This window comes from Sapajus apella, unplaced genomic scaffold (genome assembly GCF_009761245.1).
Source record: "Sapajus apella isolate SASKATOON/1434 unplaced genomic scaffold, GSC_monkey_1.0 scaffold64, whole genome shotgun sequence".
Classification (NCBI taxonomy): Eukaryota; Metazoa; Chordata; class Mammalia; order Primates; family Cebidae; genus Sapajus; species Sapajus apella.
In genome coordinates, this window is record NW_022437004.1 from 12,006,276 (window position 1) to 12,023,464 (window position 17,189).

The following is a 17,189-nucleotide window of genomic DNA, read 5'->3' on the forward strand; positions in this document are numbered from 1 at the left end:
CTCCCAAAGCTCTGGGATTACAGGCGTGAGCCACCATGCCCAGGCTACAGTGCTATACATTTTTTCCTATATGTTAAGGCACTTAAAATGTAAATATATTTAACACAGGGAGGATCAGATAAGATACTATATCACACTATTAATCTCTGGTTGTGCCTTAGCATGTTAGAGCCTCTCTGCATTAGAGCTAGGTGAAAGCAGTGTGGCAGTCACCGAAGGAAGTTTCTCGAGTCTCCATTCAAGAAATACTGTGTCATTCTGGTGTAAGGAGAGCAGTGAGCTGGGTTTCCACCTCTAGTGCATTGGATGGTAAAAACTCCCTGCCGGGCTGGCTCCTACACTCATGGAAAAAGTGATAGCCCTATCTGAATGAGGGTAAAATTCCTGAATTGTCTTGGCAAATAAGTAGAGGAAGGAATTAAAAGGCGCCAGGAAGTGGGCATTACTGGAAGGTACACATCATATGAGAACCGAAAGTCCACCAGATAATTATTAGCCATGAGGAATGGACATGCCATTCACTGAGGCATCAGAGTGTACCTGTGAGAGGGACACCAGCATCACTCAGAAGTTCAGTGCTGCCTCTTCTCTGCAGGTCAGGGCTGATATTAGGGGAAGCTGTCACAAAGCTGGGTGCCTTAATATCAGCAGAGATTACAGGGTCCCTGAAGAAAGACAGCCCAGGTGCTGGGCTTAATTACCAAAAGCCCGTGGGTCCCAACTGTCGTAACAATTCACAAAGCCATAGTGACAGCCAAAGGGGCTTGATACACAGAAAGTTTTAGAGATGATTTATAGAACATAACATCCCTTAGGGGCAAAATAGACAAGGAGCCATGATGCTACCTAATATATCTCATCCCCAAAAGTTGGGAATGTATGACCTGAAGGTGGGTGCCCCAGTGAAAAACTTCAACTCTCTGCACAGTTACCAAAACTGAATGACTTCCTTGTCTAAATAGGTATTAGGTCCCCAGAAGGAAGGACCCTGAAACACTACAGGAGGTATACATTGTAATGATTTTCCCTGTCCTTCTTCAAGAAGACCCACAGCCATTTATTCAGGTTTCCATACACTATAGAAAAAAAGAATATCCAGATATTTTGAGGATGACTGGATACAGGGTCTGTGCAGACAATGATACCTGGAGACCTGAATTAGTGTCATCTTGCCCTGCTGACAGAGTAGGGACATATAAGCCTAGGTGATAATTGAGTCCAGGCCAAAGCCTGGCTGATAGTGGATCTACTAAGTCTGTGAGCATATCCAGGGGTCATTTTCTCAGTCCATTAGTACACAAATGGGGATGCACAGTACTTGACAAGTGGAATAACTACTTATTGGGGGAATTCAATTGGAAGCTTCTGAAACTCCAAGATAATAAATAAAAAACGACTGCATTATTGGAGGGAGGATGGTGAAGACTGAATGTCACCTCTTAAGACCTCAATAATCCAGGAGTGCTGATTCTTCTATTTCCATGTAATTCACTAGACTGTACAGATCCTGAAGAACAAGCGTAGACCACTGAATCTTCAACCAACTAATATTGGCCATTGATTTAATGGGTTCTTTTCAATTTCATTCAAGAAAGAGGATGAGAAACAGTTCACATTCACCTGAAACAGGCAATTCCTTACATCACAGTTGATGTCAATTCTCTATTAACCCTCCCACTCTCTGCCATAACTTAGACTAAAGAGATAGAGATAGTTTGGATGTCCCACAGTTTAGATGTCATTGATCATTTATATACAAGACATCATGCTGACAAGACAAGATAAACAAGAGGTGGCTACACACTGTAGGCCTTGGTAAGACACATACATTCCAGATTTGGGGAGATAAATCCTACAGTATTCAGGGGCCTAATGACATCAGTAAAGATTTAAGGGATCCAGTGGTCAGAGGCATGCCAGACATTCCCTCCAAAGTAAAAGACACTTGCTGCATCTCATATCCCTACGACAAAGAAGGAAGCACAGTCCCTTGTAGATCATTTTGGGTTTTGGTAAAAATACATCCCATACTAGTAAGTATTGCTCTGCCTCATACGCTAAGTGCTATTATCTGTATGTTTGTATCCACCTAACAAATTTATATGTTGAGATCGTAACTCACAAAGTGATGGTATTAGGAGGTGGGGTGCTTAGGTTTTGAGAGCAGAGCCCAGAGAGCTAGCTCTTACCTTCCATCATGTGAGGGCACAGTGAGTAGACACCATGTATGAAGCAGAAAGCAGACCCTCACCAGACACTAAATTACCAGAGCCTTGATATTGGACTTTGTAGTCTCCAAAACTGTAAGAAATGAATTTCTTTTGTTTATATGTTATATGCAGTTTATGACATTTTGTTATAGCAGTTTGAATGGACTAAAACATTGGGTGACATAAAAAGCTGCCAACTTTAAATACCTTTAGGACCTGAAGCAAGAAAGGGCTCTGCAGCAGGTACAGGCTGTGAGGAGAGCAGCCCTGGTACTTGGACCATGTGATCCAGCAGATGTTATAGGGCTTGATGTGTCAGTGGTGGGAAAACACATAGTCTGAAGCTTATGGCAGGCTCCACGGGGGGAATCACAATGTATGCCCCAGGGATCCAGGAATAAGGCCATGTCACCTGCAGCAGATAATTATGTGTCTTTTGAAAAACAGAATTGAGCATGTTACCGGGCCTGGCAGAAATGAGATATTGGTCCCAGGGTATCAAACGACCGTATATTCAGAGCTGCTCATTATAAGTTGTTGTTGTTCTGTTCCACCTTGTCAAGGTGACATTTCCTACCATGGAGTTCTACCCAGCTATAAGCACTGCCAGGGTTAGTTTTGTTGCTACGCAGTTAATAGTTGCATATGGTAAAGAAGTTAAAAATGCCTAGAAGTTGTCACTTTACAAAGGAAAGTTATTTAACAGCTTAAATGATGTGCAGAGCAGAGCATATAAAAATTATAAGAATAAAATATGCATTCACTTTAAAAAATACCACAAAAATCCAATAATCAAGACTATTTATATGACTTATAGTGCTTGAGCTGCCTGGTCACCTGGAAAACAGGACATGAGACAGGAATTTCTGGAGCACACACATTTTCAACTATCTTCCTAATTCATATTATGCAACATTTAATTAAAATCAACTAACAAGTTTCCTTCACCTGCTATGTGTGAGGCACTGGACTCTGAGGATAACTCAAAGTTCAGCTGCCTTCTCTTCAATGGGTGTACAGCCCAGGAGACAATGTGATGTAAAAGACCAAATAATGACTTTGGAGTCACAATGGCCTGAGTCACATTTCTGGCTGTAACACATATGAGCTGAATAACCCTGGACACGTTAACTAGCTTCTCGTAGTCTCAGTTTTGTTACCTATAAAATAAAGACAGCCATATTTTCATTTCAGGCACTCTAAAGAATTAACCATATAAAGAGATAAGGTAAAGTAACGACTGTGATGCTAGGCCCACAGCCACTTTTCAATAAATGGTAACTGGGACATGGGTTTTCAACAAAACAGCAGAAAAGCTGGCCCATGAACTCGGCCACATTTAGCCACAGTGTACAACCTCATGATGGTTTAGAAACTCTGAGGTGTACACTGCAGTACTGGCTCGAGGTCTAGATCTGATGCGCTTATTCCTGTGCTTCAGCAGAGAGTGCTTAGAGATTCCCTAGCAGCTCCAATCCGTGCTCACCCTGCCGTGGCTCTGGCTTGGCAGCTCACAGAGTCCTAGCTTATTCCATCCCTCAGAAACTATGAATTTCATTTCATTTCATCTGGTCCTAGTCGCATCAGTATGAGGGCTCCCAATCTTAGGGAAACCAGCTAAATCCAAATCCAAATCCAAATCCAAATCCAAATCCAAATCCAAATCCAAATCCAAATCCCGAGATTCTGTCTCAGGATTTTGATTTTATGCCCGAGATTCTGTGATGATCTTCTTAAAAGCTTTCCTTTGCTTTTAGTTTCTTTCAATTTTAATTCTCTCATTACTCTCTACCAGACCATTTTTAAGCTCCAGAAGGAGTTTATATCAGTATGTAGAGACCTGATGCATTCTACATATTCAATATATATTTATGGAATTGAAGCAAACACAACCATTCTGAAGCACTGCTTCTGTAATGTCATTTCTCGGCTCCACATTGCTTATTAATTCAAATCATAAAGCCTCAGGTTGCTTTACAAAGTCTTCCTGATTTAGTCACTCTTGCTAATCCTTAAGTTCCACAGTTCCCCATCTACGCCTCTGTGCTGAGGTTCCCCCTTACTTGTTTCTGATTGTTTCAGTGTTTCTTGTTCTTTGCCTTTGCTCCTGCTATTTATTGCCCTTCCCTGGGACACTTCTTCTTCCCCTATCCAAATCATGTCCATCTTGAAGACTCACCCAAAGTACCACTCTCCTCTGAAGCACTTCTTGTGATGCTTGCTAGCAGGACCTCATCTCTCCTGAACACTGTGGGACTTGTCATTGGCAGATACTCTAACAATCATATTCCATTGAGAACTTTATGTAATACACCCTCCTCAGGACAGACTAATCCAGCAGTACAGTAAGCACAGTACCTAGGGCCCATGACACTTTGAAGGACCTGTGAAAATATCACAACTTGTTTTAGAAGCAGAAGGTAAATGTGAATTTTTAGGTGAAAGAAAATATTTAATGTAAAATATTCATATATTATTTTTATAGAAATACAGTTGTAAAATATCATTTTTAATTTTGTTTATAGCGGAAGGGGCCCATGAAGGCACAAGTACCTAGGGTCCTGGGAAGCCGTAATACAGCCCTATCTTATATTGTTCTAGAATAGAAAGTCCTCTTTTTTTAATTAGAATGTTCAAGATCCTATCAGCAGTCCCCAAGCCTATGTTTGCTAACATCTAAGAGACCCCAGACACATAAATATAATTTTATGACACATTTTTCAATATTTCAAAGAGCCTAATCAAGTACTATATTTACCCATAATAAGCTCACATGCATTAACTAAAACGTCAATGTTCTTTGAGTTGGCTGGGAATACGCTAAATCATTTGGCAACACTGGTGATCTTATGTTGTTAGCGGTTGCTGAAGACACGGGAGTTTCTGTGATGTGACTGAAGAACCAGACACCATTATAAAGCCACATGTCAATCACAAAATACCCAAATATAAGTGTCTTTTACAGAAGCCAAGTAAAATTAAGGTAAGGATGCAGAGTGTCCCAGGTGTTTAGTCATTTACTTAATTATTATCATCCAAGCCATTTTAATAATTGCATGTGTATAACTGCAAAACATCATTATTATATTTTATGATTATGAGCAGTTATTTAATATCTGGGCCTAAGATGGAATGGGATCATATTTTAAAGATTTAAAAAGTGTTTAATGATTTTAAAACATGCAGTTCATGGAGGAGTGTAGGGAAAGGGAGACAGGGTTAATAATGAAAGGGGTCCATGGTAGTGAAAATATTGGAACCCAGTGGGTGCTTTGCCATGTCTTTTGTACTGTCCTCCACCTACATCAATAACACTTAGCTGAAGGCTAATAGGCGAAACATCAATTGACTAATAATAGTGGTCATGGCACCAGCAGTCACAGTAATAGTACAGCAGTCACATTATGAGTGCATGCTCAGTAAATATTTTTGATGTATTATACAGTAGACACTTCATCAAATTTGCTCGTTTGAAATTTAGAGCACAGGGACCCTATACATTTCAGCAGTACATTATTCCTAAGCAGGGAGCTTTAAGGAATCACTTTTGATAGCAGCTAGAGCTCATTTGCCAGTGAAAACAAGTATACGATGGCAGCCTGGAGCTTTTCATTTTGCTCACCCTATTGTTTCTCTTCCAAACACAATCCCTGGCCAGTCTCATGAAATCACCTGCTACAGGTATAATGACATGCACTCCGTGAATCCTTATACCTCCGAATGAGGGCTGGGTCACCCACCTATACAGAAGTAGATAATAAGTCTCAAAAGCAGAGTGGGGAAAACAGACACCAGTGGATTGTGTTTATTTAACCCTTGTCTCAGCAGCCTGTAAGCAGTGGCTGTTGTGCGTGGGACTTTGTGAGCTTATTATAAAAGGTGGCTGTGTGGGAAGAGAGAGTTGGATAATGCCAACGACTGGCCACCAATGAGGAGGGGGAAAGAGGGAATGATATTTTAGAGTTTCCACCAGTATTCTGGGAAAAGACTGGGGTCAATTGTTTAATGCCAGAAATTCTTCCTATCCCAGTATATATACTCCTCACTACAATCTGACTTTGGTATACCTCCCATCTCTAGGTAAAATCTATTTCTCTAACCCCAACAATCTGAGCTGGCTTTGTGATTTCTCTCGACAATAAAATACAGTGACAGAGATGTGTAACAAGCCTAGGAACCTAAGTCTCAAGATACCCTGCAGCTTGGGTCATTACTTGATTGGAAGGTGGCTCTGAGATGTCATAAGGGAAGATGACCCTTGAGAGAAAGCCCTCTTGAGAAGGAGAGAGGCCCAGCTATTTGCACTGTCTCAGCTGAGCCCAAACCCCAGATCTCTGATTAGCTGAATGTGTCCCATTAGAGAAGCAAGGCTTGACTAGCAGGAAAACTGCAACTCAGCCCTGTGTATCCTGAGGTAACAGATTGTTGCTGTTTGATGGTTCAGTGTGGTTTAGGATGCAGCAACACTTAATAGAAACAGAGGCCAATAAATGTAACGGACCCTTTTTTCCTTGACATTTTCAAAAATCCTAAGGTCAGAATTGGAAGTGACCCAAGGAGGTCATTTCATGTCTGTCTGTTTAGACAATTTATGAGGTTAACTGGAAATTCATCAAACATAATTTTTCATTCTCAACCTTGAAGTTCATTTGCTTTCAATTGAAAAGCCTTTGCCCACTTATATGAAAAGTAATAGCACAAAGACAAATATAAATATTCTAATGTCACTGAACACTGAATTATAAATATCAATGACTGAGGGTTAAATAACCCAAACAATTTTTTTCAGTACTTCCAAAAATAGAAATAGGGCTTTTTTAATTCCTGAAAGTTCTCAGTAAAGCAAAATTAAGCTCCATGATCAACTTATCCCCAAAGCCTTAATTAAAGTCAGATGCTAAGGGAGAGTTCAAATTCTTTAATTTTATTTCCTAATCCACATAAAGAAGCATCAAAAACATATTTCTCAGTTCTTATTTACATACTCCATAACAGGGCTCATTGACTTTTATTTATGCATTTATGTATGTTTATAACACCAACATCAAATTAAATAAATATGCCTTTAACTAAATACAGTCATAAGACCATTTCCACAGAGGATATTGGATATATGGCTGTTTTCTACTATTTACTGGCAAGCATTTCATGAGATTGCATTAGTTTGAACACCCCAGTATTTCTATTATAAAGTTGTCCCAAGGTGTCTCTATTGAAAGTGGGAAGAAATATATTTGTATGTAAGCTCAAATATAACAGCAAAGCCTGACTCTAAGGCTTACATTTGCAGCAGGAGTTATATTCAGAGTTGCCATGGCAGCCACCCACACTCACACACACACACACAGAGGGGTGGGGAAAGAGAGAGAGAAACAGCAGGGAACAGATTCTATTGTTAAAAAGACAGAGGTACTCATCAATGTAATTACAAGGAGGAATCCTAGCTTGTAGTCTGAACCAACGTGTAATGGTAGAATATTTCCCAGCGTTGGAGTGTCTATTAAGGGATTTTGCTCTAAATGAATCTACCATCTGCACCTTTGGCTTTACACTTTACTGGATGCTGAGATTCTGCAGGAAAGAATTCACCTGCAGATGCACACACTAAGGCTAAAATAATATAATATTTCCTTCTCTGGAACATTCAGAAAAACAGCCACCAAAAAATTTGTGGTTCTGTGGATCCAAGAAAGGTACTTCACTTTTTGAGTCTCCTCATTTATATAAAATGGATAAAATAATATCACATACTTTAAGAAAATGAGGATTCAATAAATCATCACAAATAATCAATTATTAAATCAATAATTATGGTAAATAACTTAAAAATACAAGGGAATTAGAAAAGTATTAAATAAGTTAGTAAAAGTAAAGCAATTGGTGCCTGGCACATAGTAAAGTTTCAACAAATGTTTGCTATAATAATTACTATCATTAATATTTCCCAGTTTTTATGACAGAACATATGATTTATAACTGAGAAGTTTCTAAAACAAAGGCATGCCAGTGGCCAGTAGACTGGACCAAGACAATATGTTAAGATTTTTCTAGTGCATAAACAATAAGACTTTCTCCTGTAGCAATGCCTTTGAAACACTATTTTGCCAGAATAAAAGGGCCAAGTATATTATTATAGAACCACCACTGGCAAACATTGGTTACACAGCAAAATCTAACATGCACTGTGTTTTAAATTTTTATTTATTTATTTATTTTTATTTATTTATTTATTTTTGAGACGGAGTTTCGCTCTTGTTACCCAGGCCAGAATGCAATGGCGCGATCTCGGCTCACCGCAACCTCCGCCTCCTGGGTTCAGGCAATTCTCCTGCCTCAGCCTCCTGAGTCGCTGGGATTACAGGCATGCGCCACCATGCCCAGCTAATTTTTTGTAGTTTTAGTAGAGACGGGGTTTCACCGTGTTGACCAGGATGGTCTCGATCTCTTGACCTCGTGATCCACCCGCCTCAGCCTCCCAAAGTGCTGGGATTACCGTATTTATTTATTTTTTTAGAGACAGGGTCTCGCTCTGTCACCCAGGCTGAAGTGTAGTTGAGTGATCACAGGTCACTGTCACCTCAAACTCCTGCACTCAAGAGATTCTCCTGCCTTGGCCTCTCATGTAGCTAGAACCACAGGCATGCAACGCCACACTGGCTGAGGATCTTTCTCCCCTTCTCTTTTTTTCTGCAGAGTTAGGGTGTCCTAGGTTACCCAGGCTGGTCTCAAACTCCAAAATGATCTTTCTGCCTTTTGGTCTCCCAGAGTACCAGTATTACAGGCATGAGCCACCACACCTTGTCTGAGTCTAATGTCCATTAGTATTAAAATATTTGTATAACAGTATTTGGGGTCAGAGAGTATTCTGGAATTTGTCTCTTGTCATTGGCTTGGTCATGTACGTATACATAGATATATTTGCAATTTATACCCAGATACAAATATAAACATCGAACTTAGATGTGATGGCAATGAGTGAAAAGTATTTTGTGACTTCTGTTTCACTCAAGTTTCAATCCCCGCTTTAAGGCTGAGTGCTTCATAGTCTAGTAAAGCTGAAACATGTAGTCAAGCAATTTCTTTAATAGGAAAGAATATGCATGGGTTAGCATACTTCATATCAGGCCTAGAGGTACCTTAGAATGTGAAGATGGATTAAAGAAAACAGGGGAAATTGAAAGAACAGAGTTCCGGGGCACAGTGAGATGGCAAGAAGAACGTCGTAACAGACAAACTTTAGAAAAGTTGGGAAGCAGTGGAAGGGACAATCGATAGGATTGGATTAAGGAAAGAATCCTTGACTCCATAAAAAGCTTCTGGATGGAATTTAAAAAATGTTCAGGCAGTGAGGGATAGAATTAACTTGGCTTACAAACTTTAAAAATGTTAAAATGCGGCCAGGGGTGGTGGCTCACACCTGCAATCCCAGCACTTTGGGAGGCCAAGGCAGGTGGATCACCTGAAGTCAGGAGTTTGATACCAGCCTGAACCAACATGGTGAAAACACCATGTCTACAGAAAATATAAATTAGCCAGGCATAGTGGTGCATTCTTGTAATCCCTGCTACTTGGGAGGCTGAGGCAGAAGAATCACTTAAACCTGGGAGGTGGAGGTTGCAGTGAGCTGAAGTCATGCCATTGCACTCCAGTCTGGGAAACAAGAGCAAAAAAAACCTCATCTGAAAAAAAAAATTAAAATGTATACTCTAAAATTATCCTGCCATTGTAAATGTTATGAGTAATCTGTTATTTCCCTTCCTAAATTGTCCTTCTATTTAGTAATCTTTATTTGCAATCTCAAGTAGAGATGTCACAGGGTATTCCATATATTCTCTCTGCTTTTAGAAATAACATGATTGTATTGAAAACATTTCCATTATAAAATAGTTCCCTAAGGGTAAAAGAATAATTCCAAGTTTTTCCAAGTCATTAGAAATAATCAAATTTGGCTTCAAACTGGTCCTGGCGACTTTATAGATCTCTTGTTAATGAGCTGAAATTGGAGGAAAGTAGATTGGGCACCACTGGGAATGATAACCCCAGAAGATATTTAAATTCTCTGACCTGTTCAGGTGCAGCGGCTCATGCCTATAATGCCAACACTTTGAGAGGTTGAGGCGGGCAGATCACTTGAAGTCAGAGTTTGAGACCAGCCTGGTTTCAACATGGTGAAACCCCATCTCTACTAAAAATACAAATATTAGCTGGGTTTGGTGACACACACCTGTAGTCTCAGCCTCTCGAGAGGCTAAAGCAGGAGAATTGCTTGAACCTGGAAGGCAGAGGTTACAGTGAGCCGAGATAGTGCCACTGCACTCTGACCTGGGCTACAGAGAGAGACTCTGTCTAAAAAAAAAATTATCTGATCTTACTGGAGTTTGTGGAAAAGCCTACAGAGAACACTTTTGGAGTCCACCTCCTGAGCTGCAAGGCACGTTCTTGTGAAGAGGGAGAGGCTGATGGTACCATTGCTGGGGACAAGAGCTGCCTGTCAAGGCTGTAATTCTTTGTCCTTCTGTATATAGGTAATGTACTCACCACTCCCATCTAAAGGTCCTAGGATAGCTGCATTGGGGCCTGGCTCTTACCACTAAGATAATGGACAATACTCAAAACTAAAGAAAAAATATATAGATTTCTAAGGACACTTTGGTTAGTTCTATGAGAAAACGTTAAACACTAATTGAGATATGGTGATGATACAGTTGCCAGTAACAATAGTGGTTTCTAGAAAAAATGAGTACCCCTTTCACCCCCAGCAGGGACTATGAGAGCTTGGGTAGGGAGCTAAGAGGCCTAAGCAGTTCTCTTAATTGTGCTATTACAAGTTCATGGGGAATGCTACAGAACAAATTTGTTTCCACTAAGTCCTGTTTAATATAAAGACAAACATATTCTCAAATAGAAATGTTAATGGCTATATTTTTCAATACAACCAACTACCCACACAATCTCATGAGAGTCAACTGACTTAATTTTGTTCAGAGTACAAATAGCTATTATTAAAAATAGATTAAATGGCTTATAGAAAGATATTAATGTGTTTTAAGTGACTTTCATTATGGCAGGGAAAAATAATTTCTAGATTGGAAGAATTAACAGTAATACAGACTAAGACAACAAATTTATAATCATTACTTACAGTCAGATACATAGCTGCATAGACGCTGAGAGCTGCTTCTTTGGATGGAAAGGTTTTTCTTGCTCTCATGATGAGATCTGGGTTGCCGGTACAGGCCTCTTCCCCACTGATGAACTGTGTATACTGCTGACATCCAAGTGCTGTATAATTGGGCTTACACAGGGCAAGGAAATGTGGGGCCAGATTTCCTGTGACGACTTGTCCAGCATTTACAAAGATATCTGTAGCAAACAGTCCAAATGTATAAATTCCTGGGGAAGAAAACAAATAATTTTAACTGTGTGTGTGTGTGTGTGTGTGTGTGTGTGTGTGTGTGTGTTTGAATCTCAGTTTATAATAAACCAAAATGAAAATGTTTTAGAAACTATAAAATATTCCATACACATAGTTCCTTTCATTTTATTCCTCTCCATTTCTTTCCCTGGCTTTCTGGGAGTGGTGGAAGTGGTAAATTATTTAACATATTGAGCTGTCTACTGGGTTTTGTGCATGGCAGGTTTATAGGACATAAGAAAAAATAAGAACATTTATTCTCAGACCCTGGGTAATGCAATTGTTTCATAGAGTCCATGTGTTCCTTGAAAGGGTAGAGTCTATCATGTTCTACTAACATTAGCAATTTTATTTTTTCCCTATTTTTGAAAATATTTTTTATCTCACTAACAGAAAGCAAAGCAGTTGTCTCTCTTTGGTTATGGCTCTTACTCTGAGACTGATGTTAATGCTGCTGGAGGTGCCAATTAGCAGTAAAACCTGTGCCATCAGTTTTCAATTAAATGTGGAAAATCTTAAGTAAGGCAGAATGCTTTCAGAGTAATCTCTACAATGCCTTCAGAAATAAATTTTTTAAAGTCACAGAACAGCTAGTAATTTAGTTCCACCTTATCTTTTATGGACTGGTTTTCAATTGATCCAATTTGGACTATTTAGTAACAAGACAATCCAAATTATAGGTTATTAATTATCTTTATAGTCTTCAAATTTATTTGCTTTGGTTATCTGAAGATATAAAACTGAGTGCATAGATGTTTTTCCTCCTTTTGTAAGGAAGTTGCCAATTTACTTGAATACCAAAAACATTTTCTAAATTTAATGTCATCGGTCATTATTGTTAAAACTTATTTTTCTGTTGTACAGGTAAAATAATTTTTTGGCATTAATTTCAATTAAACATACAGCTACAATTTTCAAGGATGTGGTAATGATGAAAAGAAATTCATCCTTTTATAATTTGGAGAATAAAATCCAATAGGACCTTTTAAAACTATCCCAAAGTAATACTTCTAAAAGTATTGATTTATTAAAATGTCATATACTTATGCTACAATATTAGATGTTTTTCTTTTTGGTCATATATTTCTGGATTGTTTGTGTCCCAAGCCTTTTCATCATTATTGACTGTTGTATAGTATATCACTATAAAATTTATACCGGATCAAATAATTTGCCAGTATTAGATGCATGGCTGTTCTTTTAAAATATTATATATGTTTGCAAAAGGTTGACACACAAAAACCCCCACACAGCAAAACTCTATGTGTGTACAAATGGAAAAGAAACAAATATATTAGTTCTCTCTTAATCTAAAAATTCTAAAAGAAAACAATAAGAAGCCCTTTCTGAACATCTCACCAGCATTCTATGAGTCATACAAAGTAAAGGTAATCAAAATCAGAAATTTGAGAGAGACAGAGAAATTAAAGAGAACTGAGCTCAATAAAAGCTCTCCTTCCAAAATCTCATGGCCAAGCACGGGAACCTAAATTACACGTCTTCTTCATTTGTATGCCTTTGAAATGCACGCTGTTTGGTGTAATGGGTTTTCCTGTTTATAATAGATTGAAATATTTGATAAGAATGTGGCAATGTATCTTGACACTTTAAAGTCCCCAAATGAGTTTTCAAATTAAAACATCAGTCCATCAGGCCCAAGGCTAATACTGTAGTTGACTACAAAGATAATTATTAAACTGGGATCTTATGAGTGTATCTATTCCACTGACCTAAAGAATAAAGTCACTATAAAGAGTGATGTGCTATTACACAGTAATGCTTCGCTTCCATGCTTCCACTTTATTATAGTTAGAAACATCCAAATCATAAGTGAACAAGAAACAAATAAGGCTTTCATATTTTATAAAATCATATTAGAAGAAGCATGTAGAGAGTTAAAAGCATACTGTACTTGGAACCAAATATTCTTTAGAAATATGTGTGCAAATGAAGAAAAATATTTTACTTCAATAGGCACAGTGTAATTTGCTTAACAGTATTTAGGAAAGCATCAATTTCTCTAAATACTTTTAATTGTGAGCATATGGTTGTATATTGCTTATACAAGAAGAAATTAGTCAAGAACACAGTATTGACAGATGTGAAAAAATAACTTGTAAGGTTTCATATAAAAGTTGCCCCTTCAACAGGATAAATGAGGGCTTTGGAGATACATAACTTGATGTCAGTAAAAAGAACAGTCTTGGATATGAAGACCTTTCGTCTTCAGAGAGATCCAAAAGCCTGATGGCATTTGGCTAGTCTTTAATGGGTTTACAGATAGATTAGGTGATATATGCATGCTATCTTCAAAGTCTTCATCCTGATCCCTTCAATATGAGAAATATGTTGAAGAGTTACATTATCTTTAATGTATCTCTTAATACTAATAAAAATTTATCTTAAATGGCATTTAGTATATACAGATATGCTTATTTTATCTGATAAATCCAGGAAACATTTATATTAAATTTTATTGAGTCAGTTAAATAATGTGTCTAGGCTAAGTTCCTATTGAATTAAAATGATTTTCAATAATTCAATCATGCATATACTGATTATTGCTAGTATTTGAGATTGAAAGTTAAATTATTAGTGAATCTTGTCCTCTAATAAAATCCTCAATATGTTTTTAGTTATATAAAAATCAACTTAGAAATAGTGCATGGAGTGTTACATTTGTTCTACTTACCAAGCTATTTTTCTTGTCTTTCGTGATGTTCAACAACCTACCTGGATTATCACTACCCTCCCACTAAGTATTGCTCAAAGATTTTCATAAACACAGTAGTCATGTAATCTTTGGTTCTTAAAGAATCTGAACCATCCAAATGTGGTGTTCTTTCTTCCTTAAAGGAATGTGGAAATGCCATCCTAACATGGGATCTTGCAATATTAAAGAGAAAGTAGTCTGTAATTTTTTTTTTAATTTTTAATTTATTTTTTTATATCAGCAGATCTTAGGGAAACAGGTGTTTGGTTACATGCATGTTCTTTGGTGGTAATGTCTGGGATTTTGATAAACCTGTCACCCAACAGTGTGTATTGTTTATTTTTAAAAGTAAACTAAGACATTTCAAAAAAAAAAACAACCTAATATTTGCATACAGTTAAAATGTGAGTCATTTTAAGGGTTAACTTATGCACAAACACTGATTCAGAAATAATAAAAGTAATTTAATGAACACATACCAAGAAATCGGACAGTTCGGCGCACCAGTGGGTTTATATAACAACAGTCTCCAGTTAGAATAGTTTTTTCCTGGTTTTCAAAATCCCTTGTGGCTAGTTGTAGGCAAAAGACAGCAGTCTCTCCAACTATTATCTTGAAAGAAAATCAAAGATTAAGGAATATTAGAATTTAACCAGTACAAATATAAAACATTTTTATTTTTAAATTTTAAAATGGAGCTCTTTTGAATGCTGATAATCTCAATGTAAAACAGAGCCATAATTGATTATCTAGATCCTTTGATTACACACTTGTCCCTATGTATGTAAACCATATTTTTCTCAATTCCAGAAAGTACCATACTGAAAAATTATGAATAAAAATAGACAGTTTTGTTTTCTGAAAGTCTTAAAAAATAAAATATACAAAAATATTAAAGGAAATACTCATTTATTTTTGGTGTGTAATTAAATTCCATGCTTTATTACTTTAAGTGACTGTGTTTTGTTTAAATTTGACTCTGCTAGAGAAGTCACAACAGATTCTCCATGCAAATATTTTTAAAGCATTTGATACACACATACTAATTTAAAATCATATTAATACTTTAATAAATAAGAAAAATAAATCTGCACATTTGACCTTGAGAACCTCCTGTTCTGAGACATTACTAGGAATTGTCATAATTAATATATTACTTATACTTTAGTATAAATGTTATTTTGATCTTCATTAAAACCATATGAAACTAGGAATAGCATCCTACCCTTTTTACAAGTAAAGAACACCAAGACTTGGAACACAAGTGAATTGACCAAGTGCTGGCAAGAGGGACAAGGTTGTGTTACAGATGCTTTGCTCTACTCTGCTGACTTATTAAAGGACCTGGCCTTGCATTGGTATTTGTGCCATTGGTAGTGATTTTTATACACAGTCCTCAAAATCACCCAGCAAAGTATTACAGCAAGTATTATTATTCCATTTTATAGATGAAGAAATGGAGATTTACGGAGGTTAAATAATGTGTTTCTTTTAAGGCAAGTCAGAAACCAAGCAGAAATTTCTGACTCCATTAAATGCTATGAACAATAGCATGAGAAATAAGATTAAGAGAAAAAGAAACTGGAACCAATAATGTGTCTACTAAGTTGTCATTGTGAGGTTTGCTTTTATTACCTCTTGTCAAGCTTAATTAACATGCTACACAGGGAGTCCCTGACATTCCCTGGAGGAATGCTTTTGGGGTCTCTATGAAAAGTAATATCTATGATTATAAGTTATTCAAAATAGAAAGTGTGAGGTTGAGAAGGAGGTTACAGGAGATTAGGTATTTGACCTACTTTTACCCTAGTGTGAACAACAGAATTATGAGACATCTCTTCATTTCCATCCTTCTTTCTCTCTCCTTTTCCTTTCTTCTTACTATACTTCTTTTTCCAAGTAGGCCGGGGTTCAATGTTAAATCAGAAGACATTGTAAATCAAGAGAGACTAGTCCTGCCTATTTTGTTAGACTGGATTGAACTGGGAGAGATAAGAACTTCCAAATTTCTCTTGAATTTTAACTCTGTCATTGGTGAAGTAGAGCAGATGTGTGATGAAACAGTTCATCCAGCCAAAGGATACACAAGAATTATTTTTCATGAGTATTTGGAGAATCTTACAAGAAGATGAACTGTTTTTTGCTACCTTATCTCTCTTTCTGAATAACTTTTTCTCATGTCCCACCTCCTCTTCACTGTACCTTGAAAGAAATTACTATGATGATGCTTTCTGGGTTTTCAGATTCGGCTTCTTCTGGGTCTGCCTTGCCACAGAATGTTCCAAATTCTAACAATGCATCATCCACTCCACTTCATGAGCTGACCGGCTCTGCACGTAATGGCTGCCCTCTCAGCCTCCTCTTCTCCACTACAGCTTCCACTGGGTCTCCATCCCCAGGCAGGCCCCACCCCATGGTACACTGAACACAAACTTAGGCTAGACATGTTAAACTTCCTAGAAGGTAGTAGATATCCAATAATTCTTATTGAATGCATAAAGGAATCCCATTTTCAAAAAACTCTCAGCTTCAATAGATCGGAATACCCTTGCTGCTATTGACCTTTTGCCTGACTTGTAGTAAACAACTTCTGGCTTGTTCCTATGATGAAGGATCTATCCTATAACTAGATAACTCTTTTCAGTTACCAGGGTCTTTAACCAAAAACTGATTTGTTGGGGCCACTTTTCCCAGTGGCTTTCTAATGCTGACCTCTTGCTTACCTGCATCTCAGCACATTTCATGTTGCTGAATTTCCAATTTCTGTCCTGAGCATTTCTGCCAAAACAGTTTCTCAGCAATATCAGTTGGCTGCTACTACAAGAAACCCACTTGAATTATGTTAATCAAA

General features: G+C 37.6%; 1 protein-coding gene across 2 annotated transcripts in view; it reads right to left on the minus strand.

Annotated features, from left to right (window-relative positions):
• The window catches only part of PLPPR5 (phospholipid phosphatase related 5), a 120,881-nt gene that overhangs the window by 58,512 nt on the left and 45,180 nt on the right, over positions 1-17,189 (minus strand). For both annotated transcript variants that reach the window (XM_032247960.1, XM_032247959.1), the window contains exons 2-3: positions 14,818-14,950; positions 11,353-11,603 (exon numbers count right to left, since the gene is read on the minus strand). In XM_032247960.1, the coding sequence (XP_032103851.1) occupies positions 11,353-11,603; positions 14,818-14,950 (384 nt within the window). The remainder of the gene's footprint in view (positions 1-11,352; positions 11,604-14,817; positions 14,951-17,189) is intronic.